This window comes from Pimephales promelas, chromosome 7 (genome assembly GCF_988280905.1).
Source record: "Pimephales promelas chromosome 7, fPimPro1.hap1.1, whole genome shotgun sequence".
NCBI classification, from domain to species: domain Eukaryota; kingdom Metazoa; phylum Chordata; class Actinopteri; order Cypriniformes; family Leuciscidae; genus Pimephales; species Pimephales promelas.
The window spans coordinates 34,160,256-34,187,515 of record NC_142775.1 but is presented as its reverse complement, the minus strand read 5'-3'; the positions used below and the strand labels follow the sequence as shown (position 1 = coordinate 34,187,515).

Sequence of the window (27,260 nt, the reverse complement as noted above, 5' to 3'; positions counted from 1 at the left end):
AGAGTGTGCTGTTGGAAGTCATTCACTTTGAGCTTTGTTGAACTGAATGGATGCTTGTTCTCCCCTGTTTATGGGACACTGCACTGAATTGCTGCTTTAAATAAAGGCTGCTAGTTTTTTCTTTTGCATTACGACTTATTAAAGTCCCAAAATGAAAGTCCGTTCACTCTATGGTCATCTTGGCGATATTTGGACACAGTGGACAGCTATTTTCTAGGCAATACCAATAAATTTGACAGAAGTGGCATCATAAATTGTGCTAAAAACTGTGTTTCAGGCTGTACCAGCTAAGACACGTTTGGAAGGGAAAAACAGGTGGTTGGTAGCCTGGCAAGCCAGAGCTACATCAAGATGTTAGGTCTGGGAAATCACAATTGGCATACCTCAATCTAGGGGTGTGCGATATGACGATTTTTAATCGTGGACGATTAAAATGTCTCCACGATCTGCTTTTAAAGAAATATCGTAGTATCGTGTTACAGTGCATTCTATCAGTTCAGTTCTGGCGCCCCGTCTCAACTGTACAACGCGACGCAGCCTACACATGATCACACGTTAATGAACAGGTACGAGACACTGCAATTCACAAAAGTTCATTATTTGCATAAGCCTTGCCGGTTAAACATTTAATTCACGCGCTAATGCGCTGTTCTAACGTGCGCTTTCCTGACCGCATAAATTACCCACGACAGCAGGCACTAGAAGCCTGTCAAACAGCGCCAGAATACTGGACTAGTTATCTCTCTAATACTGTTAAATACACACAATGTTTACATAAACAGGCTATGTCTAAAGTGAAAGCAAACATTTGAGAGAATATCTGGTGTAATATGCGTCTATGTTAAACGCGTCGCGTGCTGGTCTAAAAGCGACAGGAATAAATAGTAGGCTACTGCCGCTTGTCCTTAAAGGGATAGTTCACAAAAAAAAAATAATAATAATCTGTCATTATTTACTCACTCTAATGTTGTTACAAACCTGTATTAATTTCTTTCTTGTGCTGAACACAAAAGAACGATTTTTTTTTTATGTGGGTAACCAAACAGTTGCTGGTCCCCATTAACTTCCAGGAGAGAACCAATAAAAAACTATAGGGGGACCAGCAACTGTTCGGTTACCCACATTATTCAAAACAACTTTTATTTTCAACAGAAGAAAGAAACTTATTCGGGTTTAAAACATCTTGAGAGAGTAAATTAAGACCATTTTCATTTTTGAGGGAACTATCTCTTTAGTAAAAGAAAAAAAAAACACAAGGAGAAAATCACTCACTGACTGAGAACTTTAATAGTAGCTTTAATAAGAATCAATTTATTCAGTGAAGTCTCTGTAGTGTTTTCATTTCATATTTGTTTAATTTAATTACTTTCTTTAATGCTACTGCTAAATACACCTACTGCATCTGAAAAATAAAGCACTATTTATTTAATTTGAATATTAATTTGTGTAATGTTTATCTTGTCTTATTTTTTTAATAACAAAGAAAATAATGACAAAGATTTTTATCTTCGCCACTGGCCTAAATGTATGCCTTTCTTTTTTATTTTGTTACCTAAGGCTTTGTTTTTAACATAAGGAAATTAGTTTGGCTGTAATGAACAGCCACTTGCAAAATATTAAAACCAACTTGAAAAAGAATCGTGATAAAAAATCGTGATCGTGATTTTCCTAAAAAAAATCGTGATATGATATTTTTTCCATATCGCCCACCCCTACCTCAATCCAAAGGGGCGGGATAAAAGGTTGTCTTTCAATATCCCACTGCACGCCATAGGATAGCGCTAACCAAACAGAGCAACGAATGGCCGTGGCTGAGTGAGTCCCATGCGTTTTCCCGTCAAAACTCCGAACACATCTTCCTTTTTTAAGAATGACTTAAGTGACGTTCTCTTAACTCCAAGTCATCTAGAGTCGCGGCCAAAGCCGAATCGAAGGATCAGCAGTAGAGCCAGACCGATAAATCGGCAGGCCGATATTAGGCATTTTCTAAAATATCGGTATCGGCAGTTATAATGGCCAATAAATGAATATTTCAAAAATAAAATAAAAACGGACGAATCACGCAGCTTATAACTATTAGGCAATGTAGGGGCTAATTATTATTTTATTTAATCAGAACTTTAATATATTTTGATGTTCCTCTGTTGTGACAATAGAAACAAGTTTCTTTTTAAAATGCATTATCATATTATTTTAGTTAAAACTCATAAATAGCTACAAATAACTAATGTTAGGAAAATCTGTCAATATTTTGTTGTGCCTTTCTGAAATAATAATAATAATATCGGCCGATATATCGGAATATCGGATTTTAAAACCAACAAATATTTGTAGCGGTATCGGCCTTCAAAATCCTTTATCGGTCTGGCTCTAATCAGCAGGATCTTGTTTGTTTTCGAGTAGCAGGGAAATCACCTATGGAAATCATGGCGCAGAACCATCACAACTCTGTACATGATGTGATTGGCCTGACCAGAGTTTGGTTTTTCCACTGCGAAAACCCACGAAGAGTTGGTAGACCATACTATTTTGTTGCCACTAGGGTGCGTCTAGATTTCTAGGCTAGGTGGTTGGCTCTTTTAATTAAAAGGTGAGATGTCCTTGTATTGAGCGTTTTAATTTCTGAGTTGTCTCCTTAATACTGTCCAAGTCAGATTTTCTAACCCCTAATATTTCAGAATTCTTCTGTGAATTTGTTTTGTGAAATTAGTGATCCTGCTAGAGTATGATGTTGCACAAAACATGGCGACACCAAAAAAAAATCAGCAAGAATAATACATTTTTAAATGGATTTATTTTAAATTTTAATAATATTTCTAGTTTCACTGTCTTTAAAATCAAATAAATAGTGCTTTGGAGAGCAAAAGAGGCTTCTTTCAAAAACGTGAACCCCAAACTTTTGAACAGTAGTGTTTTACAGATCAGTTACTTGAAGGCAATCTCTTGCATTTTTTGTACACTTGCAATTTTGTTTCCTTACAAATATTGTCTTCTGCGCTTCTGGCATTGACATGCCTTTATGTTTGCCAGTAGGAGATTGTGAGTAAGACTAGATTCTCTGAAGGAAATAGCAGCTTAAAGCCTGCATAGAAAATAGTTTTAGCTTCAGGCTTGGAATAAAACACTTTGGTGTATTCCTTGTTTGTAAGTCGCTTTTGAATTTATTGCTGATGATATTTGTGAAGAACAACGTTTGAGAAAAATCAATACCCTACAACTGACATTGAATGGAACACAGCGTATGACTTATTCTAAATTGCAGTATTGTTTCACCCAAAGAAAGCTGAATTGGTTGTAGTTGGTTATTAAAGTGATTGTAGATTTGTGTAGTTTCTATCAGTGGAAGAGATGGTGAAGCCTCTCTGTTATTGTTGCTTGATGTGTCCTCTGGATGATCAGCAGTTTTTTATGATTAAGTGCATTTGCAATGTGCAGATAACTTAATTTCAACAGCTTTAAAGATAGGATTTAACAATAGAATCAAGTACTTGTATCTCTCAGCATTTTCTCACTTTAAGAGCCTTTGGCGGAATGACAGGAGTTTACTAGTAGGTACAATAGCATTGATCAGCCGATTTTTAAATGGTTGATTTGGCGATTATGTTAATTAAACTGAAAGGATTATGTGACCTTGGTCCCCTCCCCTTTACATCAATGATCGATCCATCGCTATTCTTCAATAAACAGAGTGATCTAAATGTAAGTGGTGCGTGTGTGGCATTGTCGTGTTTTTGGATGACTAAACAGCTGGATTGTGATATTTTTCTTCTAGAATGTGATCCCAGCTGAGGTCTCTCTTGTGTGTGTGGTGAAACCTGATGAATTCTGGGACAAAAAAGTGACCCATTTCTGCTTCTGGAAGGAGAAGGACAGGCTTGGCTTTGAGGTAAGTGTACTACAGATCTTTTGTTTTAGTGGACAAAGAGCTACATTTTTGACGACTATTATTTGACATTAGGGTTGGGAATGAGTACACAAGTACTTGGAAGTGACAGCAGTGTTTAAACATGAAAATGTGAATGGTTGCAGTGGCCCATTGGGAAGTAGCTTGTGCTCTGATTGGTTATAGTTAGGTTGAGTTTGTTTTATTTGTATATTGTAGCTGAGTTTTAACAACTCGCAATGTGGGTCACAGTTCATATCTGGACTGAAGCAAGTGTGTTTCAAGTTTTTAAGAACATATTTTGTTTACTCTTCTCACATATACTTCTGATCATAAACACAAATTATTCTGATACACAGAAGACAATGATGTAGACAGAAAATTCTTCCCAATCCTTTGGTATTTAAAAAAACCCAACTAATGGGTCAATGTCTATTTAGGTTGAACAAAATAAAAGCCAGTTTGCAAGTGTTTTCCATAAATCAGACTTTGGCTTCATCATTTTACTCCTGGTGTAGCTGCACATAATACAATCACACATGACGACAGCGTATTTAATTAGGGACGCCCGAAGGATGTCATGAGTGTAAGTAGGTAATTTCCTGCATTTGCTGTGAATAATGAAACTCCATATACAGAAGCTGTGCATCTTCATTATGGTGGTATGGGGCTTCACGGTAAGACATTGCTTTTGTTATTGACACTAATGCAATGGATTCATTTCTCTTTCATTTATCAGGGCACAAAGAGGGCAGTGCTGTGAGTAAAATAATGTTTTCAGGGCTGTTTTTGGATCTTTAAAGGACATTGGGCTTGTCTAAATGAATAATTCTGGAAAACTGGCATCATTAAGGTTGTTTGTTTCTTTGCTTTCAATTAGAGATGCACTGATCGACAGGCCAGGGACCGGAATCAGCCATTTTTACACATGATCGGCATTGTCCGGTAACCAGCTGGTCGGTCTCATATCTTACTGATTCCAAGCCAGTCAGTTTTATTGGCAATAACGTCAGTTGCATGGTTTTGCTCTCTACTGTCTGATGGCGAAGTGACCCTTGCTCTCAAAGACACAAGACCTTCTCTTACTCATTAGTCTCATTCGCTTTGGTTAAATAGTGTTTTTTGAATGAATATTTTATTCATTCCTGTAGGTCCTGTAGGCTCACACTAAAATTTATGTAAGTGGAGCGCACATAAGCCATCTCTCCGTCTCAAGCAGCTTGTGAGTCGCAAGTAACAAAATGAGTGGCTTACTGCGCTTAAATGGTCTACACACAAAATTATGTCAAAATGCCCCCATCTTGGCGAGTATTCAATTATACAGTTCGTTTTGTAAACGAATTAATTGAGAAAGATAAGTAGTAGTCTATATTGGATCCGTGCGTAAGCTCTTAAAGTGACAGCAGTCTAATATTCCTGCTGCTGTTAATAAAAGAACAAAAGACCAAGAGAAAATCACTCTCTGCTTTTGACTTCTTTCGTAACTAATTGTAAGCGTTTATCTGTTTTTAATTTTTACAATGAAGACTGTCCCAGATCCACTATCGGCCGATCTCTAAACCCAATCCTAGCTTGAATGAAAGTGTTTCATACTTTGAATTATAATATTAGAATGCCTAAATGTTTTTGTTTTGTGGTTTATTTAAGAATGATTGATTTATTCTGGAAAAATGATTGTCTTATTGATAATGGTAAAATTTGAAGCATGCGTAAAGTGTTTAAATCGTTACACAAGAGAATGTTTCATATAGGGTTGGTTTGTTCATGAATCTCTCCGTTTCATCATCTCTCCTGTAACATCATAAATTAGAGCAGACTGCAGTGTTTCCTTGTAATTGGGCCATGAAGAAAATGGGTCAAGTTGGCAGGTGGTTGTGTTTACATTGAATGAGCAGCCCTCCGGCATTCACTTTAGGAGCGGGAAATCGGGCTATATGTGAAAGTAGCCGTAACATGATCATGCAGATGTGCACTACAGTATGCAGTCATGCACAGTATGTGTGCTGATGAAGCCTGGCCTCCAACCGCATGCTCATTTGTCTGGCTGTCTTGCTTAATGCCCTCTCTGGGCATTAACCAAATGCCATGTTGCCTGGCAACCATCACATAGATCCAGCCAAGAGCCGAACGACGGGTTTAGAAGGACAGTCGGACCACTGTCTCCTAAATGGAAACCTCTGTATGTGTATGTTTGTTGGGGTCATTGTGTTGTTTGTGCCGTGATCTGGGCCAGCAGGCCCCTCTAGCTGCTTACAACTAGCAGATGGCACAGTTTGGGCTGAATGGAGGTCAGTGTATCAGCATTAGGAAGTGTGGAGGCTTGAACACGGAGACTAGTGAAAACATACTTTTGACCTACTTGAAGATCCATACTTGAATGGGGGTTTTGTATCTGCATCCGATCGCTGAGATGCACGAGGACCGTGCGCTCTGCATTAATCATTCTGTCCAAGAACCTCTTCATCACTGATGCTTGACCTGGCGTTAGTGAGCATATGGGAAGGAAAAGACCCCGAGGCCTTATTAAATAAGTGGATTCTCGTTCACTGCCACTTAGGGTCTATTGGACCGTCTGTTACAGGGCTGCACTTTTTTTTTTATCCTTCTAGACCTTATTCAGAGCTGCGCTGTGACAGGTATGAAAGCGAGCCTGTGATTGATAGACTGACTGTGTTTTCAATGGCATCTGCTGTAATAAGCTGTATAGAGCTCCTAGATCACTCAATTTTCCACTGCTCATATTCTGTTGACTGCCTTTGCTTATTGAACGTTTCATACAGATGTAAATATAAGTATAACCTTGTATATTTTTTTTGCATGATTTATTTAAAGTCGTTTTAAATGCAGCTTTTTTGTGTGTGTGTGTGTAAACCTTTATTGCTGAAATGCATGTATGTAGAGTATATCGGGCACCTTGCTTTGTAAATACTAAAAAAAGATTCAATTTTGTTTGGCTCACGCTGCATTGAGAAGACACGTTCAGTTTTTAATTGTAGTGTCTGTTCTCTAACTAAATTATTATTGGGTAAGTAAGGTAACTAAGCACATCATTTTCTTTTTCTAATTTTAATTTATATATATATATACCAGAATGCAAGCTGCTAGATTGGTCAGACAGCTTTAGCCGACACAGTGTTTAATCTCCTCCAGCTAACCTTGCAGATGTGAGGGCACAGCTGGCTCCAGTCCAGGCGGTTGCGTTCCTGCTTCAGCACCAGGCTTGCGTTCAGGGTCACTGGAGGATTTCAAAGAGCGCACATTACTTTGCTTAAACACACATCAGATTAAAAGTTTGGTGTGCAGATGGTTTTTCAAAAGAGTTGTTCACCCTAAAATTAAAAACTTGTCATTTATGTACCCACTAGGGGTGGCACGGTTCACGAAACCGACGGTTCGGTTTGTATCGCGGTTTTAGTGTCACGGTTTTCGGTTCTGTACGGTTCTTGTTATTTTTTTCTTTTAATCTTTAACACTTCAGAAATGTACTTCAGCATGTGATATATAGCTTAATTATCCACACTTTAGGATACAGTATAAAAAAAAATTATATTCATGCAATCATGCACAAACTGAATTTGACTCTTTGACTTTAAGCACATTTTGGGACTATCTCAGAGGAAAGCTATAGGTGAGATTTTGACACAGCAAGAGAGAAGAAATTGACATGCTTTTCGTTTATTTGGCAAAAAAAAAGGAGAATGTGTATCACTATGTCTACAAGAACTTGTGCATTTTTATCACACAAATCTTATTTACACAAAGAAATTAACTTGCATTTATGAACTGACAACTTTTGTAGCTCTTACAAAAATTCTATCTTTTAAAAGAAAAAAAGAGGAACTACACTGTCTTTTATGAATAAGTCAATATACATGAAACCTCATTGCCTATAATTAGGCTATAGAAATAGCAAAGGCCATAAACATAAAGTGAAAAGTTCAACCTCAACACAAAAAACAGTATCAACAATGCTTCTATTCCCAAAAAGTGAGGGTACCTTTTTTTCAGTTTAAATTAAAGTGCAGGATTTGGAAACATTTGACTGAAGCTCTTATCTAAACATAAAGTGCCACTGTAACGTTATATTAAAATACCATAACATGAAATCAAAAATGTCCCCACACACCGGACTTATAGGACGCTGGCGCATCCTCCAACTCCCTCATCTCTCCCACTTGCCATTTCTCCGCGTGCCGTGACCTGCAGCGCTCCATACTCCACTTTTACTGGCTTGTTTACTAACTTGAACCGGCGCTGCACAGAGCGATTCGGTAATGACCTCAAATATCGCGAAAGTGAGTGACGGAGCCGTCGTTCCCGCTCTAGTGTGATGTTATTCACCGGTCGCTCTGTGCAGCGCCGGTCCAAGTCGAACAAGCTTATGTCGCGCAAAAAGAAAACACACGTCACATACGGGCACGAGGTTACATTGCGCATGCGTCGAACCGTGAGACGCACACACGCTCCGAACCGAGACAAGCGAACCGAACGGTTCGGGTGTTTTTTCATGTACCGTGCCACCCCTAGTACCCACATGTCATTATAAACTTGTATGTTTTTGGCGTCAATCACAAATTTATAGTGACCACAGATACCAAGGCCCAAATTGGCTTCTGAAATCATACAATGGCTTTGTGTGATCTCCACACTATGTCCAGTTAGATGCAGGTGTCAATGATAAAAGAGTCAAAAAATGACAAAAAGGTGTGCACATTCTAAAACTAAGTTTGGCTCCGGTTCAGGACACAAAAGAGAACGATAAAATAAGCTACCGATCCGACACGATGAAGGCACTTCATCATCACAAGCTTGAAGAAGACCTGATCGGTCGAAACGTTGCACCGTTTATAATAAATATTTATGAATTGAATCGAGCTGTAATTTCAGTGTGCGGATATATCTTTTGTTTTCAACAATGAGAACAGAAACATGAATGAGATTTGAGAGCTGCAGTGTAGGGGAAGATTATTAGTGAATGGCTTTAGTTTCAGATGACTTCAGAGGCCACGTTCAGACTGCCAAAGAAAATGTGTGTTTGTTTTTTTTGCAAATCCAGATTTTATCCATATGTGGTTTTAATTCAGTCTGGATGCTTAAATTGGATTTCAAACAGTCTTTTGCATCACTTATCGATATCGCACAAACAATAACACATAAACGATGACGCCAAAACTGGAGGCAGAAATGCTGGACGCAATTAAATGGTTTGTCAAAAGATTATGGCAATTCGGAGGATTTCTGCACCGCAACTACATGCGTCAGGTTTGGAAGCCTCGTCACATACGTTGGTATGCACACGTTGTTTCTAAAGCAACCCTTTGAGATTGGTTGGTTATTTCTGGAAGTCTTATTTGATCAATTGCAATTAATCGTGTGGACAGTCGGCCTGAAAAGATCTTATTTGAGAAAAAAAAAATCCAATTTGCCTGCAGTCTGAACATAGCCAAAGAGATATTGTAATAGTATTGACTATTATTCTGGCCCTTCCCCTCCCCCCGCCCCAGCATACTGATGACATGAGATGTGACAGCATTTTTGTTTTGAGTGAACATTTCCTTTTAAGGCTTCTAAGGAAGGTGTTGGGTTTGTGTTTTAGTGATTTTCTTTTTTTCTCTGCATGCCTTCCATCTCGGAATTTGCAATGATTGAAGGAGATCGGATGAAAACCAGTTCAAAAGCTTTTATGCTCAAGCTGCATTTTAGTATCTGCCACAAAAACTTCATGGCCCAAAACAAGGCTTTTTAGATGCAAGAACACCCATTAGAAAGAGTTTGTGAAAACTGACATGAAACAAATGTGGCTTTGGCTCATCCTGTAGGTTTTTTCCCCCCCTTAAATTGTCCCCGGCAGACAGCCACGCAGCGGAGGCAGACACGCCTCTTACATCCTGTGAGTAATGTACCCCAGATATTATGAATCCAAAATATTTTTCTCCTCTTTGGTGACACAGGCTGGAACTGTTTGCAGTGAGGCCTTGTCCCTCTGTGCTGTGTGTTGACTCAGCTGAACATATTTGTAAAGACAGCTGTTCTGTCTCTCTTCCTGTCTACTCACCAAAGTGCAGTGAGGACGGGTGTCCTTATTTTTATTGAGACTGCATAAATTATGCGCAGACATAGGAATGATAAACATTTACATGTAAAGTATACCATAAGTCAATGTGTGTGTATAATGTTGCAGAATATATTTTACTCTGCTTGGCAGCTGTAAACGGGCTTGTCTTGTATTACCGAGCAGTCGATTGTACATTTATTCATCTTATTACTTAGCTACAACATAACAATTAAGTAAATAAATAAATAGACATGACGTATTGATTTGAGCTGAAGTGTTTGAAGATCTGTGAAGAAAGAAAACGCTGAGTGGTTAGAGACTGAACATCAGTCTCTGACCAGGGTTTATTTTGTCTAAGGAAAATATACAGTTTATTCATCATTATACAGAATTTATTTACAATAAATAATAATCATAATTTATTATGATTATTATTATTATTAGTAGTAGTTTGTTATTAGGTGTTCAAGCACAAATTTTTTCACCTACTTTTGCGATCTAGTCCCTGGGTTTTTTACCTGATCGGAACCAGACCAGTCTAAGACAATTCTCTGGACTCTTTATGTTAATAATGATAAAAAAAGTTGAATTTTGCCATTTGGTTTGCTTAAACAGGGTCATTTAGAAAAGGGGTGTGACAAAATTCACCCAAAAGCCTATAAATCCTAAAAGAAAACTCAGAACTTCACACAAATTGGTGCACATATGTGTCATAACATGCAGAAGAAGTATGGAAAGTTGTGTGGAGATTGGACCATAGGTGGCGCTATAACCGTCAAAAAGGTCTCATTATTAGGTGTTCAAGCATGAAACTATGGTAAATCATTCTAGAATCATGGTAAATCATACTGGAACATAGTAAATAATGAAAATCACACTGAAATGTGGTGTATCATGGTAAATCATGCTAAAACATGGTCTATTTCCATCTATGATCTCAGTGGTTAAATGCTTGCTTCATAAAACTGTCTTTTGATGCTTTTGTGCTTGAAGACGGCAGTATTATGATTACTTATTTTATAAAAGGAATAAGTAAAGGTTGTCTTTGTTAGTGGTTTTTACTAAAGATTAGTAATGTTCTTAGGCAGTTGTTTTTTTATCATGTTAATTTTCTCAAAGATGACAGGCAACGCTATATAAACATCTTGCCTGGTGTTATTCTATAGAAACAGTTTTGGGTAATGAGTGTGTGTTACATTATGTGACCCAGCGGAAGGGCTGCTTCACCTGCAGAGTTTGTCCTATATGCCTTCAAATATCAAATAAATTATTCACGGATTTTAACCTTGCATGACATTTGACTGCTGCCGAAGCTATTTCAGGTTATGCTACATTACGCGCACAGATGCCTTTTTAGTTGGTTACATTAGTAAATGGTCCACTTTCCCCTCTTACAACAAATAATTCTCAAATGGGTGGCTTTTATTATCTTGTCTTTTACATTCACAGAACAGGTATTAAAAATGTCCTTGGTCATTCCTGAGAGTACTTTTTTTTGTGTGTGTGTGTTTTAGGTGATTCTGGTGTCTGCCAATAAACTCACACGCTACATCGAGCCATGCCAACTTACAGATGAATTTGGCGGGAGTCTGGTTTACGATCATTTGGACTGGGTTAACAAACGATTGGTGAGTACCAAATTGCTTTATTTATTGGTAGACTACAATAGCCACAATACCACAGTTGTTCTGGCTAGTAGGGCTGAGTGATGTATATTCACATGACGTTGATGGCGATGTAAAACTTAGTAGTTTCAGTTTGTTAAATATAACAACACTGTTTGAAACTGTGATCCTGCTTCAGTGCAAATACTAAAATATTGAGATGGGTATTGAATATCTTAGTATTCAATAAGTGTGTAGCTATATCAATGTAGCGGTATGCTGTTTTTAACTGCAGGTCTTATTTGCCATTTATCCCTCATTCAGGTCTTTGAAAAATTCACAAAGGAATCCACATCCCTTCTGGATGAACTTATCGTCATCAATGAAAATGAGAAAGGAAGCCAGGCAGAGAAGGACAGGTATTTTATGTCTCATCATTCATCAAGAGCTCCTATCATGAGCTCCTATATGTCTGCGGTTTCAAGGGCCACTGTTTTTCTATTAACTATTCTTAAAGGGCTAATTTAAAATGCCTTTAAAGGCACTGAACAATCAAATACACATAGCAATCAATGAGTTTGTTTCATTAAATGGTCATAATTTTAAAGAAAATGCTCAACAACAACAACATATTGTTGCAATCATAGGTCTTCAGAGAACAACGTCCTTCCTTCATTTGACCCTGAAACGGTCCTTCAGACTGGTGAGTGCTGTCTGTGTTAGCATGCATGTTGGCATTGCTTTGAAATTGCAAAACTTTTAGATGTTTCTGAAATGGTTTGGGTTTATTTATATAAAAACTAGTTGCAAAAGCAGATTTTGGTTTGGGGATTTGAACTTCTGTGCTGTATCTAGCATGTGGTGTCAATGGTGAAGCTGTTTTTCCAGCTGGCCTGTGACTCCCTTCAGTTTTATTGGTTGGGTAGAGCTAAGAACTTGGCTTTTGTGCTGTTTAGCACTCTAAAGCGATTTCACAGCTCTTGTGTTTGAAGCTAAAGCTGGTTTGTAAAGTGAGTTGACTCTTTCCTGATCAGTATATCCCTCACATCATGCCCTGCAGTAAAGAATGGCTTCATCAGTTTGGTGTACCCCATGATAAAATCCACACTTGAGTGAAAGTATGTAAATAGATGGTAACAATCGTGACATTAATCGTTTGGGTCGGACTTTTTGTCACATTGCTGTAACCGCTTGAGGTACTACTAATGTAGCCTACTACTAATGTTCTTCACTAATGCAGCATTTACTTTATAATGATAACATGTACTGTAATGTAGACTGTATAACATACCATATTGTTGTCTTTGTTTAAATCTGTTTTTGAAGTGTCCCACTCATGTCCTGTGTCAAAACAAACTCCATGAGTGATAGTTTTTAGAGGCTGTTCTTGTACTGTATAATGACAGCTCACCCTTCTCAGCCACTCCAGCACTTGTTTGCACATGCCTGCTTGCTGTCATTCTTCCGACTTAAATGTTTTGTAAGTAACGAATATGCTTTGGGAAAATGTATTGGGGTAAAAGTGTACATACTATTTAGGAAATGTATTAAAGTAAAAGTTGCTTAAGTGATTTTGCTGTGAATAAAATGTAACAAGCAGGGTGGTGCACCATTCAGAATTGAACTGAGAATGCCTTTTAAATGCCTTTCATTTCAACTTGCTTTGTTTCAAAGTAGAATTGGTTATCATCAGTGCATCTCAAATAGGGGAGAGCGGGGCACAACCTAACACATTTTGGTTTTGGCTCAATTAATAAAAAAAAATAAGTTAGATTCAACTTTTTTTTTTACACAAGCAACATACACATCTCTGCAACAAATGAACACTTAAAGTTTTATTCTAGGACCTACCATTTTTGTACTGTAGCACTGAAAGTGACAGAAGTGCAAAACAACCTACCCCATATATGGGGTTAGTTGTAACTCTTGTGTGAAACGCACATAATTCAGTACTATTTTTTTTTTATATATTTTTTTATTATATTTATTTAACAGGGACAGTGTATGGCATGCAGCCATACCAGAATTAGCTACAAGCTAAATTTCATCTGTAGCCCCTGGGCAGGAAAGAAAAACATACAACCAACAATCCAGCAACACATATTAAACCATAAAACATCATCATACAAGCTTCATGGAACAATTGACACATCACACAAATCGCCTCTCAGACAACAAGTTTCACATGATCAATGGGTACATGATTGTATAGATTTTAACCATAATTTCACTTTATATTTAAAACAATTGAATGTACTAATGTCTTTAAACTCCTTTGGGACTAAATTCCAGTGTTTAGAGGCACTGATAGAGAAGGCTGATCTGCCAAACTCGGCACGTCTGTGTTGAATGGCACAGTGGCCACTACTGGATGCCCTAGTTGTTCTCCGGCTATCTGAGAGCAATATTATTAACTCCTCTAATGGGGGCGCAGCCAAATTATTTAATACTCTGTACACTAAACAAACATTACCAAAAAATATAAAATCTTCAAAAGTAAAAAAAATATGTTTTTGAATGATATTACAATAGTGATAACTTGATGGTTTTTTATTCTATTTTATTTGTATAGTTTGATCTTGTTTGTGCATCTGTATAGATAGATATCCATACATCCATCCCTCATTCAATCATCCTTCTATTGTGGATCAATATCATGGATAGAGACATAGAAAAGGACTGCACAGTTTTGCAATAAATAATAATAAATAAAATCATAAAATATTGTAATTGCAATTGAATTAGAATTGTGTGTGGCAGCTGCATGTAAAATTATTATTATTAATAATAATAACAGTAATAACAAATGAGCTTAAAATCAAAATAAAGGGTTTTATTGCATTAAAAACAGGCCATATTTTTAATAAATAAACAAGTGATCAATGCATAGTAAACTAAATTTTAAACATTTTAAATTCCAACATTGTTTGTGAAAGTCCAACAAAGTTAAATGTATAAAAGAAAAGGTTGTGTGGCTCCCTGTTTTCTTTTTATTATCATTGTACACATGGCGGCTTAGTTGTAACACTGTGCAACAACTAACCCCGCTGTGTATTACATATTTTAAGCCTAGCTAACAGTTGCTAGGAATTGCTGACATGTTTCAAAACGGTGCTATGTTTGAGCCAACAAGACAGTGATTAAGGCAATATAAAGTCAGATTTGGAAACGTTTACACCCAACTCAGAAACCTATGTTGAAAAAAATGTATGTCAAAACACTCTTTGTCCAATATCTTCACGAAAAATGATCAAAAACTTGTGGGAGACCATCTTCTGGCAGCAAGAGAAAAAGAGCAGAAAGACAACCCGCTTGATCCCGATTAACTATGTAAAAGGTCCGTGTTACCTTTAACCCCGCGTTAGGTTGTGCCCCGCGCTCCCCTATACATTACCAAAATATTTTAGTTTTTCTCGCATTAATGTTTATTTCCTCTGTTGTCTACCTCTTTCATAGGGCACGAGTTGCTCTCTGAGCTCCAGCAGAGGCGTTTCAATGGCTCTGAGGGTGGAGGAAGTGGCACAGCCTGGTCACCCATGGACGATGAGCTGCTGGCTCAGCCTCAGGTGATGAAGCTCCTGGACTCTCTGAGGGAACAGTACACAAAGTATCAGGAAGTTTGCCGACAGCGCAGCAAACGCTCTCAGCTAGAGGAAATCCAGACCAAGGTCATGCAGGTAAAACGGCAATAAAATGAAAGATCCCCTCCAGATAGTCAGCTTGTGTTTAAGATATGTCCCTCAGGCATTCCTGTTTCATAATGCAGGACTTAGCCTTGTGTTTATTTCATGTCTTTGCACCGTCATCTTTCACAAACCCACAACATGATGTAGTGGAGTGTGAGGGAGTTTTAATGTGAACCATTTTGCTTTATTTATATATCTAAATACCACCAAGGTTCGAAAGAAGACGTCGTACACTTAGTTCAGGCTTTTGCTGGGCTTCAAAATGATGGTGAGTCAGCAGTCTTTAGTCTACAAATAGACATTTTTGGTGGATCTCTGCACAATACAATCTGAGTTTTTCCACAGAAAAACTGTATTCTTGGAAGGCTTACAAAACACACTCCCACCAAATTCCCTCGGAGAATCCGATTACTATAGAGAATCACTGTTAGAGAGCAGGGCTGTGGTGGTGCAATCATACATCCATATATTGTGCTTTTGCTTTCTTTTTTTCTCTACATTGATTTTAAAGGTGCTATATGTAAATTTTTCTTCTAAAATTAATCCTTTTTTTATCGCCTGTGTGTGAAGGGGTTGTTATCACACATTATAATGATCCCTTGTCGTGTTTTGCTATCACCTCTGAAGGCCAGTATTCCTATTTCAATGTGAAGTCTCCGGGTCGGATTTTCTGCGAAATCCATGCACGCTTCCGAGCCTCTCTCCTTTTTATATACGGTCTATGCGACGGCACTGCAGCTGACGACATGAGTCTGATAACACAGTCATTCCCAAAGTCGGGGTCCCGACCCACACGTGGGTCGCGGGAGATTTTGTCTGGGTCGCCAAGTCGAGCACTATTTTTCAGTGTGTTGTAGGCTACTCTCTAGATATGGGCTATTCAATTCAAATCATCTCCATACGGCCGAGGGCACCCCAACCTCCCTCTCCTCCTATTTTCTGGTGGTGCCGCGTGGCTAAATTTGGTTAGATATGCGCGTGGACGCAGTGGCGCGTGCAGCTGGATGACTATACGCACGCACTGTGTGTGTACCATGAGCACTCCGACTGACCTGAGAGAAAAGTTTACAGTCCGAATATTTCAGCAGTTTTTATGTGTGTCCCGTATTTCTGTCGACTGAACCAGCGATAATAATCATTCGTTGGTTTGATTATTTCCTTTCCATGAATTGGCCATTGGCCAAACGCGCGTGCATAACGGTCTGAAACGATTCGGATTTTTTTCACCTGAAGCGGTTTCTCGGTAAGTAACAACAAATAGAGAACAAAATAGCGCTGGTTTCAGTCGTTTCACTAGTTTACTTTGAACTAGGCAGCACGGCCCAGTGGATAACGGAACGCAAAGCTTAAAGGAGTTGCGTTTACTCCCGGTCCCGTACACTATTATTAAACAACGTTGCGCGACATCCTTTAAGAAGCGTCGGACACGTACTCCTCTCTCTTACAAACCACACATCACTCAATGATTTTAACTAGTTTTAAATCGGATGAAACAGTCTTAACATTCCCAACACTACTGATGAGAAAAATAGAAGAAACATGAATAAAGTTAGAAGACTAAATGCCCTAATCACCCCCCTTACAAACATTTACCATGTAATAGCCTGAATGTAATAATTTCAACACGAACTTTCATGAGATCGGGCTGAATAATTTACCATGGTTTGGGCATAAATGTGGAATATTTATATTGAATGCTATGTTATAGTCATTTATATTGCCTTAGATTTATTAGGGGGGTAGAGGAATATGTATTTAATCGTGTGTGTAGTTTTTTTTTTTTTTGTGCCTGTTTAGGCATTTTTATGCAGTGGTAGTGAGCCATGCATGGTTACAAAGTCTCAGTGTCAGAATATTTTAATTTAAGCCTATAATAATTATTATAGTAAATTATGTACACTGTAACTATGAGAATATGAAAACAATGAGATGCCCTGTCAACTTTTCCTTTCTCATTTCACCTCTGCATATTGTCAACAACAGGTTAAACAAAAAAAGTGCTTTGTCAAATATCTGTATCTCTTTTAAATAGTTAACTGGAAGCTTAAAAAAATGACCTTAAAAAAATGGTCATACATATTTTGTTAATGCATAAATTCTCTTCGTGATATATGAACTATATGGGCCTAATGTTTTTTGGGTCACAAGGATTTATCGACTTTAAAATGTGGGTCGCCAGAAAAAAAGTTTGGGAAACACTGTGATAACACCAAAACACTCCTTCCTCCAGCACAACACACACTCCAACACAAACTCCACATGAATATAAAAAAAAAAAATTTGATCTGCTAAAGCTCGTCAGGCCAAACGTGAATCGGATCGAAACGTGAAAACACGGATCAACATCGGCAGAGCGTTTGAATTATGGAGAGACCTCCGCTATTTTTATTGATAAATTACAAGTTTTCAGATATGCTGAAATAGCAAGGTAAACTACAACATATGAGACATGAAATAAATACAAAAGACTGTCCCAGACTGCTGGGAAAGAATGTATAATGAATAATGTCTAAAAAATATCTGGAAATCACCAATGTTGATGCCAAGATTTGAAGTTGTGACTATGAAAGTCTCCCAAAACCACTCCTGTCAGATGAAATACAATGTCTGTTTCCATGGTGATCTTGTGTGTTGGAAAAGGAGTATGGCCTACTACTTGTCTTCTGTGAAAAATTGTGCAGAGAAGAGGGAGATCATTTGTAATCCACAGTGCCTGAAGCAATTACAAACAGGAAGCCTTGCAAACTAAGCAGCGATTCTTTAAAAGTTCAGGCACATCAGCATTTGACAAATTAATGACTTTGTTCACAAATCAAGTTCTCTAGCTGCGGTTCCAGACTTTTTATTTGCTCCCCTAGGTCATTGAACAACAGAAATGAAATGAAATTTTCTGCCGTTTCAGTTGTAATTCCCATTTTTAACTCTTAGCTATCAAATTGAAACTGAACTTGCAGGTTAATTAACGGGTAAGTTCACCCATAAATGTAGTTTTTTCACCTTCATGTTGTTCCAAATCAGTATCCTTTTATTTCTGTGCAAAACAAAAGGATGAATTTTGAAAAATCTTTACAAAGAGGTTTGAATAACACCATTAACGCTGTAAATATTATACTACCGGTATATCTGTGTGAGGAAACCGACTGAAATTTAGGTGCTATTCACTGACGATCTCATTTTGCTCTAACATTGATGTTCATTGAAAATCTGACAGCTAAAGGATCGTGGAGCCTTCGAGACGTGTTACCTACTTTTTTGTCTTTTTGTAAACAAGTTCATATCTAATTAAGTAAATCTTTAATTTGAGCTCTCATCGACCTGATCCTGTCATTTAGTTAATTAGATTTGCTCTTTGTTCCTCCTGATTTATTTCCGATTAGAGTCTGCTCAGGGGACAAATGTGGCAGTGCTTCACTAATTAAAGGTTTCTTTGTCTGTGTTTATGTGTCTTGTGTGCGAGCAGGTTGTGAATTGGCTGGAGGGTCCTGGCACAGAGCAGCTCCGCACCCAGTGGGGGATTGGAGACTCCATACGTGCGTCTCAGGCCTTGCAACAGAAGCATGAGGAGATCGAGAGTCAACACAGTGTAAGTACAGCTGTCATCTATGGCTTGTGTATGTGGTTTTTGTGGAATGTATAGCCCCTCTGAAATGCAAATGGGGAATTTTCTGTATGGGTCTGTTGTATACAATGACATAATGGATTGACCAAATCAAAAATTGATACAAAATAGCATGAAAGTCATGTTCTGAAGTCATATAATTGCTTTGTGTGAGGAACATACTGAAATCTATGGTTCTTATTTGCTAATAATATTTTATTTGAGCGATTAGCAAAAGAACTGATGTTGCTGGATCAGTCAGCGAGTTGACCTCAAGGACCGTACCAGTTTGTTATGTTATTTTTGAGTTGGTTTGTGTCAGATCAGACTGAATCAATTCACAAATCAGAAATAAACTGTTCAGTTCAGCAACTAACTCAGTCTGGTCACAAGTTACTTGTACTTGTACTTGTTCAATACTTGTTATATGTTTGTTACTTTTGTAACACTTTACTTAAAAGGTGTAATTTGTTAAAGTTAGTTAACAAGAACGAACAATGAATAGGCTACTTCAATCCATGACAATCTTAACCTTTAACATTTAACATTAGTTAATGCTACTTGTTTTGTGTTCCAAGATATTATTGCTATCTTGAGTAGATTTGTGTGGTCACAAAAGCAGAAGTTGACTGAAATGCCACAATCATGCAGTTTATGTCCTGCCAATAGGTGGCAGTATTGATGTATTTTGCTTGAGGGAATCACATTCCAATTTTGTTAAACATATTTGTGCTTCACAAACTTTCCTTTATTTGAGGAAATAAGAATGATGTATTTAGATTCATCTTTGATTTCAGGCTACCTAAGATATTTTAGTACATATTTCATGAATACTGTCATACAGTCTTTGTTAAAATGAATTTGATTTGCTGTAAAGATGTCAGTTTTCCTGAGGGTCAGCTGTTTAGGAGTGGTTTGTGGTTGTGTCTGAAGTCTGTATTTCTTCAGTGTGGTTTGTGGCTCAGTGTGATCACAAACAGCCTCTGTGATTTACCGGGATCTCTGTGACGTAGAGTTGTTGGTATTGATGTTTTGTTACGGGAAGGTGTTGTTCTGGAGTGTGTGACTCAGTGGCTTCATGGTTTGTTGAACAGTGACCTCTTTGTCACACTGAGCCAGGAACTGAGCCAATTATAGACATGGTTCAAACCGTAGGTTACGTAAAAGTGATTTCATGTTAGTCAGCATGCAAAGTGGTGTGATTTCTTGCAAGATGGCCTTGCAACACTCCATGAATAGGGATTTTGTACACAGTAGTAATTTTTCTAGATCTTTTCTAAAGAACGAGAGTATGAGGTTGGGATTGGTTGCCAGGACATTATGCGGTTACTAAGGTGTTCAGCTTGGTTGCTAGATGGTTATTTACTGGTCTCTGTGCTGAGTCTATATATACACTATTGTTGAAAAGCTTGGGGCCAGAACGTTTTTTTATGCTTACCAAGGCTGCATTTATGAGATCAAAACTACAGTAAAAGCAGTAATATTGTGAAATGATTAAAATTTAAAGCAATGGTTATCAATTTTAATTGTAATTTATTCCTGTTGGCAAAGCTGAATTTTCAGCATCATTACTCCAGTCTTCAGTGTCACATGATCCTTCAGAAATCATTCTAATATGCTGAAACCTGTGGTGGACCTGTGATCTTTATGAGTGCTAGTGGTTTATTTAACTGTCTTAAAAGCCAATGTCATGCTGTTTTCTGCAGGAGTGGTTTGCTGTTTATGTGGAGCTGAACCAGCAGATCGCAGCATTGCTGAGTGCAGGAGATGAAGAGGACCTGATAGAGCTCAAGGGTCTGCAGCAGCAGCTCAGTGATGTCTGTTACCGGCAGGCCAGCCAATTAGAGTTCAGACAGAACGTCCTGCAGTCTGCCCATGAGTTCCACATGACGGCACAAGATGTAAGATTCGAGACCATATCTGATCATGACATCTGCACCCACAGAATTCTATCTTTAAGCTCTTTAAACATCTTTTGACTGTAGATTTAAGTAAACATTTTGGCTTCTTGGATGCTTCTGTTATCTCTAGATACAGTGTAATACTATCAGTTGTTGTGTGTAAAGTCAACATGAAGTCAAAATTTTACTTTTCCAGTGTCTAGTTTTGGTCTTATTGTGCACAGTTCACCTATACATGTTGTTCAAAATGAAATGCAACCATTTATTAACTTGCTCAGCCTCTAAAATAAATTAATGGCATGAATCCCTCTTTCATATTTTCATCCCATCCCCTACAATCAGCAGGCTCCAATGTGGTATTTATCACCCACGCTTCACAATCCAATCCAAATTCCAGATGGATAAAATCAAGTCTCATCCTACTTTCTATTTTCCTCTTGAATTACTTGGATTTGTCAAAATTTTTAAGTAAAATGTCTTAAAGTCAACATAAAATGCTATTCACAAGCCATTTACGCATATTTAAAGTGCCCCTATTATGCTTTTTCAGAATTTACCTTTCATGTAGTGTGTAATAGAGATGTTAGTGAATGTAAAAGGGCTGCAAAGTTTTAAAGTCCAAAGAGTTATTTGCTGCCTTCCAATTCGCAAACTATCCGTCCTACGTAGTATTCGAAAATAGAATTAGTACGTCCCAAATCGTAGTATGTAGAAATGAGTGTTTCAATAATACCCAGATGGTCTACTATTTCCGGTCAGAATCCGAAATCCAGATTGATACACACTCTAACAGCTGATAATGCCCACAACTCATCGCTCGTTGGACGAGGATTCGGTTAGAACTACAAACACGAGAAAAAAGTGTTAAAAAAAAACTACAGACATGGAGAACCCGCGGTTGTGTAGAGAGGTTTAGATAAGAGCTTTGAGAGATTTATTATCAGTATCTAACCTGATGATAATTAATTTATTCAATGTTGTCCACATTATATTGCATCTGCTACAGCATTGTGAACTTTTGTAAAGACTTTTTAAATGCATCATTGTATTCAAATTGCAAACACAAGGAGAGTCTCCACATGAAAGACCCACGACTGGCAGATTAACGTGCTCAGAAACGGTGTGAAATCAAATTAGATTGAATAGTGGATTTTAACTGTGACAAGATGATTGACAGGGCAGTTTACAGTGACAGGATGTCCTTTAAGATGCACTTTTTCTTTACAAAAAGAGTACATACTTTTAGGGCATAGTATAAGTTAGCCAAATTGGGACGCAGCAATTGTCTCCCAAAAGAAAGAACCAATTCTGGAGTGACTGAAATGAGTCGTCAGCAGTGTTGTGCAAGTTACTTCCAAACTGTAATACATAAGGTATTACTTGTTACTGTTATTTCAAAGTAATTCATTACCTTACAATATTACTGTCCCAGAATTGTAATGCGTTACATTACTCATGTATTACTTTTGAGTTACTTTCACCAAAATAACTAAGTAGAACTTAACTTTGGGGCTGTAACGATATGCAATATGAAACCGAAATCGCGATTCGCCACACGACTCAGATCCACGAACCTACAGAATCGCGACACACCTCTTCCAACTCCAGCGTTATTCTCCTTACCGTCCAGATCCAATGCTGCCTTATCTTTAAATTAGGCTATTAGTATTATTTGAAGTTAACATTATAAAATACGTAGACCTACACCACAAAACTAGTTGAGGATAAATTATTTAAAATTGGGGAAGTCCAGCATTATGGACCTGACATTTGCAGTCAAAACTTGAAATACAAATTCTCAGAAAATACATGTATTGAAACGTATATAGGCTACTTCCTTAAAGGACTCCAGACATTAGACAAATATCAGTCTATGTTTTATTTTTAATATTAGGGAAAAGACACACATTCATGCGTGACAAAAACATAGGAGGCAAAATATATTTTTTGTAATTCTGTTAATTACACTGCGCAAATCGGATGAGGAAGGGTTGGCTCTCCAGTCTCCATAGAACTTAAAATATTCATTTTATTTTAGTTTTCGTATTCGCATTTATGAGGAAAAAACAATGTTACAGACGCGACTGCTCTGAACTGGCACTAAAAGTCTGCTTTAAAACTTTCACATATCTGTTGCCTTTAAGAAGTAAAAGCAGACAATACACTGTAATACAACTGTAATACAAGCCTCACTGAACATGTAACGAGTAAAATATTACTGAAAATTGATTAGTAATGCCTTACACTACAGCGTTACAGCAAAAAGTAATATGTTACTGTAATGTATTACTTTTGTAATGCGTTACTCCTAACACTGGTCGTCAGTAATTCCAGTCTTACTTCCTGCACAAATGTTTGTAAACAATTTGCATAATGCTCTTCATTGGCTGCCCACAAACAACATCTAGTTTGACTCGTTTCAGGCATTTAGTTCCAACACAACAGACTGGGCCATCTGACCAATCACAGCAGAGTAGGAAAGGAGAGGTTTAGAAAGGCCGAACCCTTTATCAAACCATTTCAGACAGTGTGAGAAAAGAGATTATGCTGCAGTGTATATCATGAGAAAATGAAAGTTGTTGTTTTTTTTAACCTTGGATGCATGTAAATCTATTGTTGGAGACCTCTAAAACAAAATTAGGAACCTTTAAAATTGCAAAATGCTGTCTCTTTAAAGCCATTCCACAGATTTCCTCCCCAAATGATCATAAAAAAAGTGTGAAAAATTCTTTGTTGGCCATATATATATGGAAAGCATTTTTCTGATGTCCGTGTCTTTGTTTGTCTCAGTTGTCCCAGCAGTTAGACGGGCTGTTGGGAATGCTCTGTGCAGACGTCGCCCCTGCAGATGGAGCTGCAATCCAGCAAACTCTAAAACATCTGGAGGAGAAACTCAAGAGCGTAGGTTAGGAAGCCCTGTTGTCCTACTTGTATACCTGACAATGTTTCATGTAATTGAAGTTTGATAAAACAGAACTTCTGATGCTTATTCATTAGTCTTACATAACCAGATTTTTAATAAAGCCACCCTGACATAAGGTTATTGTTCAATGTGTTATATAGTATTTCGTTACTGTGTCGTTTATAATCTGAATTAAATAGAATTTAAATTAAAGTTTAGTCTTAAATGAAATGCTATATACTCTGCACTGTCTACTAGTGTATGAATTGTATAAGGTTATTTTGTCATCCAACATCAGAGTCTGATAGCCCTCCTCCTGGCATAGTGTCCAACATTCCACGCTTGATTTTTTTTTCAGTTAAATAAGTGCATCGTCCGGGTATTTGAAGTGCACTTTTTGCATTTGGAAATTTCAGTGTGGACATAATACCTGCACTATTTATAATATTAATAAAACTTGATAAATTAGTGGATAAGTACATGAATCGGGATGCTTTTTAAAAAGCGCAATTTAATTTATATTTAGCAGATGCCAAAGTGACAAAAGAAGTATAATTCAACTCTGACATACTGTAATTCATGAAAACAATGCAGAATATGCAGTTCTGCTTGTAGATGTCTAGTTAACTAGCTAGTTAGTGCTCCCAACTAAAAAAATAGTGAGCAGCAAAAAAAAAAAAAAAAAAAGATTTGAACAGAATTTGTCAATTTTTGTGCAATATGCATCGGGCAGTCAGTGGGCGTGCCGTCCAACTCAGAGACTAAATATGCATGAACATACAACAGGTTTCAGTGTATTGAGTTTCTTTCACTGTCCTCCAGAGGGTGCCTTGCAAAGTTTAAGAGAAAAAGGCCAAGTGCTGCTTGACCAGATGTCTACCCAGACGTCCTTTTCCTACGGCAAGGATGTAGGCATTGAGAACAAAGATAATATCGACCACATTCAGAACGTCATGGAGGACATGCAGCTCCGCAAACAGAGGTTCCTCTCCTCTTTTTATGATTTCTCATCATGGACACATGAACTCCTTTTGTACCAAGAGCAAGCTTATGTGTTCGCTTGTGTTTTACAGGTGTGAGGACATGGTTGATGTCAGGAGACTCAAGATGCTTCAGATGGTACAGCTCTTCAAGTGTGAGGAAGATGCATCGCAGGTCAGAGCATGAAATTCATTTGAAAAGACTATTTTGAAGTGTTTCCGTTGTTCCTGGGGGTCTGTAAGGGCCGTTTCATTTCTTCTCAGGCGGTGGAGTGGTTAGGAGAGCTGCTCGATGCTTTGTTGAAGACTCACATCCGACTGGGAGATGATGCACAAGAAACCAAAGTTCTGCTGGAGAAACACAAGAAGTTTGTGGATGTTGCACAGGTATTTGAAACTGAGGTTTTGATTTTCTTCTTCTAATGCACCTTGCTTTAATAAGTTGGCACATTGAATTTTTTTGCATTGTGCACAGCTCAATTTTCCACATTATTATTGCATTTTATAATATTTTAGTTTAAAATTTTGATCAAATAATAATTTAATCCTGGTTTATAGATTCTCATAATTCAATTCCAGCCTTTTCTATCCTTATGACCTATTATGTTGTCTTTTTTATATGTTGTAGTTTTTTATGAGATGATGTTGTTTCATTTCAAATTTAAATATCATAATTGCCATGATTTAAAAAGTATTTAATCCTCATAAATGATCATCTATTAGCCCTCAATCGGGTCATGGGGTCTATACGAACCCAATCGACTTTTACTTAATAAAAAAAAGGTTGAAGGTTCCCTTCATCTCAGTGGAATAAGATTTTGTGACTTTTCATACATTATCTATCTATATACACACACACACACACACAAAAAACTGGGCTTGATTCGGTTGTTCTAAAGGTGTTTAAAAAAAAATGTTTACACTTCTGGTCTTCGGGGTCAATATGACCCCACATTGAAATGAATGGGAAATGTGAAAAAAACGAAATATATTTTCTTCGTGTCAAAAAAAAAAAAAAAAAAATCCGGCATAAATCTGAAAATTTTTACACAGAAATGAAGGCCTAGTAGTAGAGCATAAATGCAATGTATCAAAAAAAAATTATGAAAATGTTTCATATGCAAGCTAGTGGTGTAGTTGAGGAATTGTGTGGTATATGGATACAAAAGTACTTTATATCTCCAAAAACACTGCATTAATGAATAGATGAGAAGTAAACAAAAAAAAGATATATTAATTGTATGATTAAAAATGTATATTTTTTGTACAATTACTCAATCAATTGTTGGGGTCGTATAGACCCCGAAGCCCAGAAGTGTAAACAGGAAATGAAGACCATTTGAAGGTGAAATAAATTCCTCCTTTTTTATGTTTGTTACAGAAGGAAACAATTAAACAAGTAATTTTCATTATAAAAATGGTCATTTTATTATAAAAAAAAATTCAAAAATGCAATTTTCCCCAGTATAAGTGTATGAAATGAGTTTTCATGCATCTTAGAGTATAATGCCGTAAGAGTATCCAGCCCATGTGGTGTTGATGGCTCACTGTCAATGTTTCCTTTCCTTCCTCCAGAGCACCTATGATTACGGCCGCCAGCTGCTGCAGGCCACAGTGGTGCTGTGCCAGTCTCTGCGCTGTACCACCCGCTCCTCAGGGGACACGCTGCCCAGACTCAACCGTGTGTGGAAACAGTTCACAGTCACGTCTGACGAGAGGCAGCACCGGCTGGAGATGGCCAGTGCCTTCCACACAGCTGCTGAGAAGGTTGGCGCAGTTCTGCAGAACAAATGTCATGCCAAATTTAAAGGGATAATTAAAGAAAAACTCTGTCATTTATGTATGAATTTCCTTATTCCATGGAACACAACAGGAGAAATCTAGATGAGCAGCGTGATTCTTTGGATTTTTATCCCTTTTGTGTTCTACGGAAAATAAAACAGCAAATGGGTTTGTAGCAACATGAAGATGTGTAAATGACGGAATATACATTTTTGGGTGAACTGTTTTAAACATAGTTGAAACTTTTAAAGCAGTTAAGGCATTGCAAAAGCTTTTTTATTATGAACCCATAAATAACTATTGTCTGCTTGATGGTGGAGGAAATATGCATATTCATGTCTATTTTTAGGCAAATGAAAGCATTTATAAATCTCAGTGGGGTTCAAAAAATGAATTTGCATTTTACTTAATACTTTTTTCCTTTAGTATCATCATCATCATCATACAAGTGAAAAGAATTTTTGATTTTTTTGAAAATGTATTATATTCGAGCCGCTTTGATTCTGAAATCTATCCAAAGCTTGATGATTTTGAAGTGATTGATATGATATTATATGTAGACTCGTGCACCAAACCAGAGCTCTGTAATATATCAGACAATAACTGTCTTTCTCCCCGCCTTCAGATTCTGAGAGAGAGCCCTGAATTAGCCGAGCTGATGGTGGATGTGGAGGCGTATGAAGAGGTGGAGACGGTGGGGAAAGGTTTGCTGGACAGGCTCACTGTGCCAGTCATTTTCCCTGATGGGTAAGAGCCAAAAAGCCAAATTCCAGCACATTTATGACACTCTTCTACTGTCTTTTTTTCTCTCTCAACTGTCATTAGTTGTAGTATATTAATTAGAACTGCGCCATTTTAATTGTTAAATA

The 27,260-nt window shown here is 37.5% G+C and overlaps 1 protein-coding gene across 2 annotated transcripts in view; it reads left to right on the top strand.

Annotated features, from left to right (window-relative positions):
• sestd1 (SEC14 and spectrin domains 1) overlaps positions 1-27,260 on the top strand; it is a 39,328-nt gene that overhangs the window by 9,412 nt on the left and 2,656 nt on the right. For both annotated transcript variants that reach the window (XM_039683233.2, XM_089133373.1), the window contains exons 6-18: positions 3,773-3,886; positions 11,453-11,566; positions 11,867-11,961; positions 12,190-12,245; positions 14,999-15,219; positions 18,689-18,811; positions 20,533-20,727; positions 23,518-23,632; positions 24,452-24,611; positions 24,703-24,784; positions 24,874-24,996; positions 26,185-26,376; positions 27,017-27,138. In XM_039683233.2, coding sequence (XP_039539167.1) covers positions 3,773-3,886; positions 11,453-11,566; positions 11,867-11,961; positions 12,190-12,245; positions 14,999-15,219; positions 18,689-18,811; positions 20,533-20,727; positions 23,518-23,632; positions 24,452-24,611; positions 24,703-24,784; positions 24,874-24,996; positions 26,185-26,376; positions 27,017-27,138 — 1,712 coding nt within the window. The remainder of the gene's footprint in view (positions 1-3,772; positions 3,887-11,452; positions 11,567-11,866; positions 11,962-12,189; positions 12,246-14,998; positions 15,220-18,688; positions 18,812-20,532; positions 20,728-23,517; positions 23,633-24,451; positions 24,612-24,702; positions 24,785-24,873; positions 24,997-26,184; positions 26,377-27,016; positions 27,139-27,260) is intronic.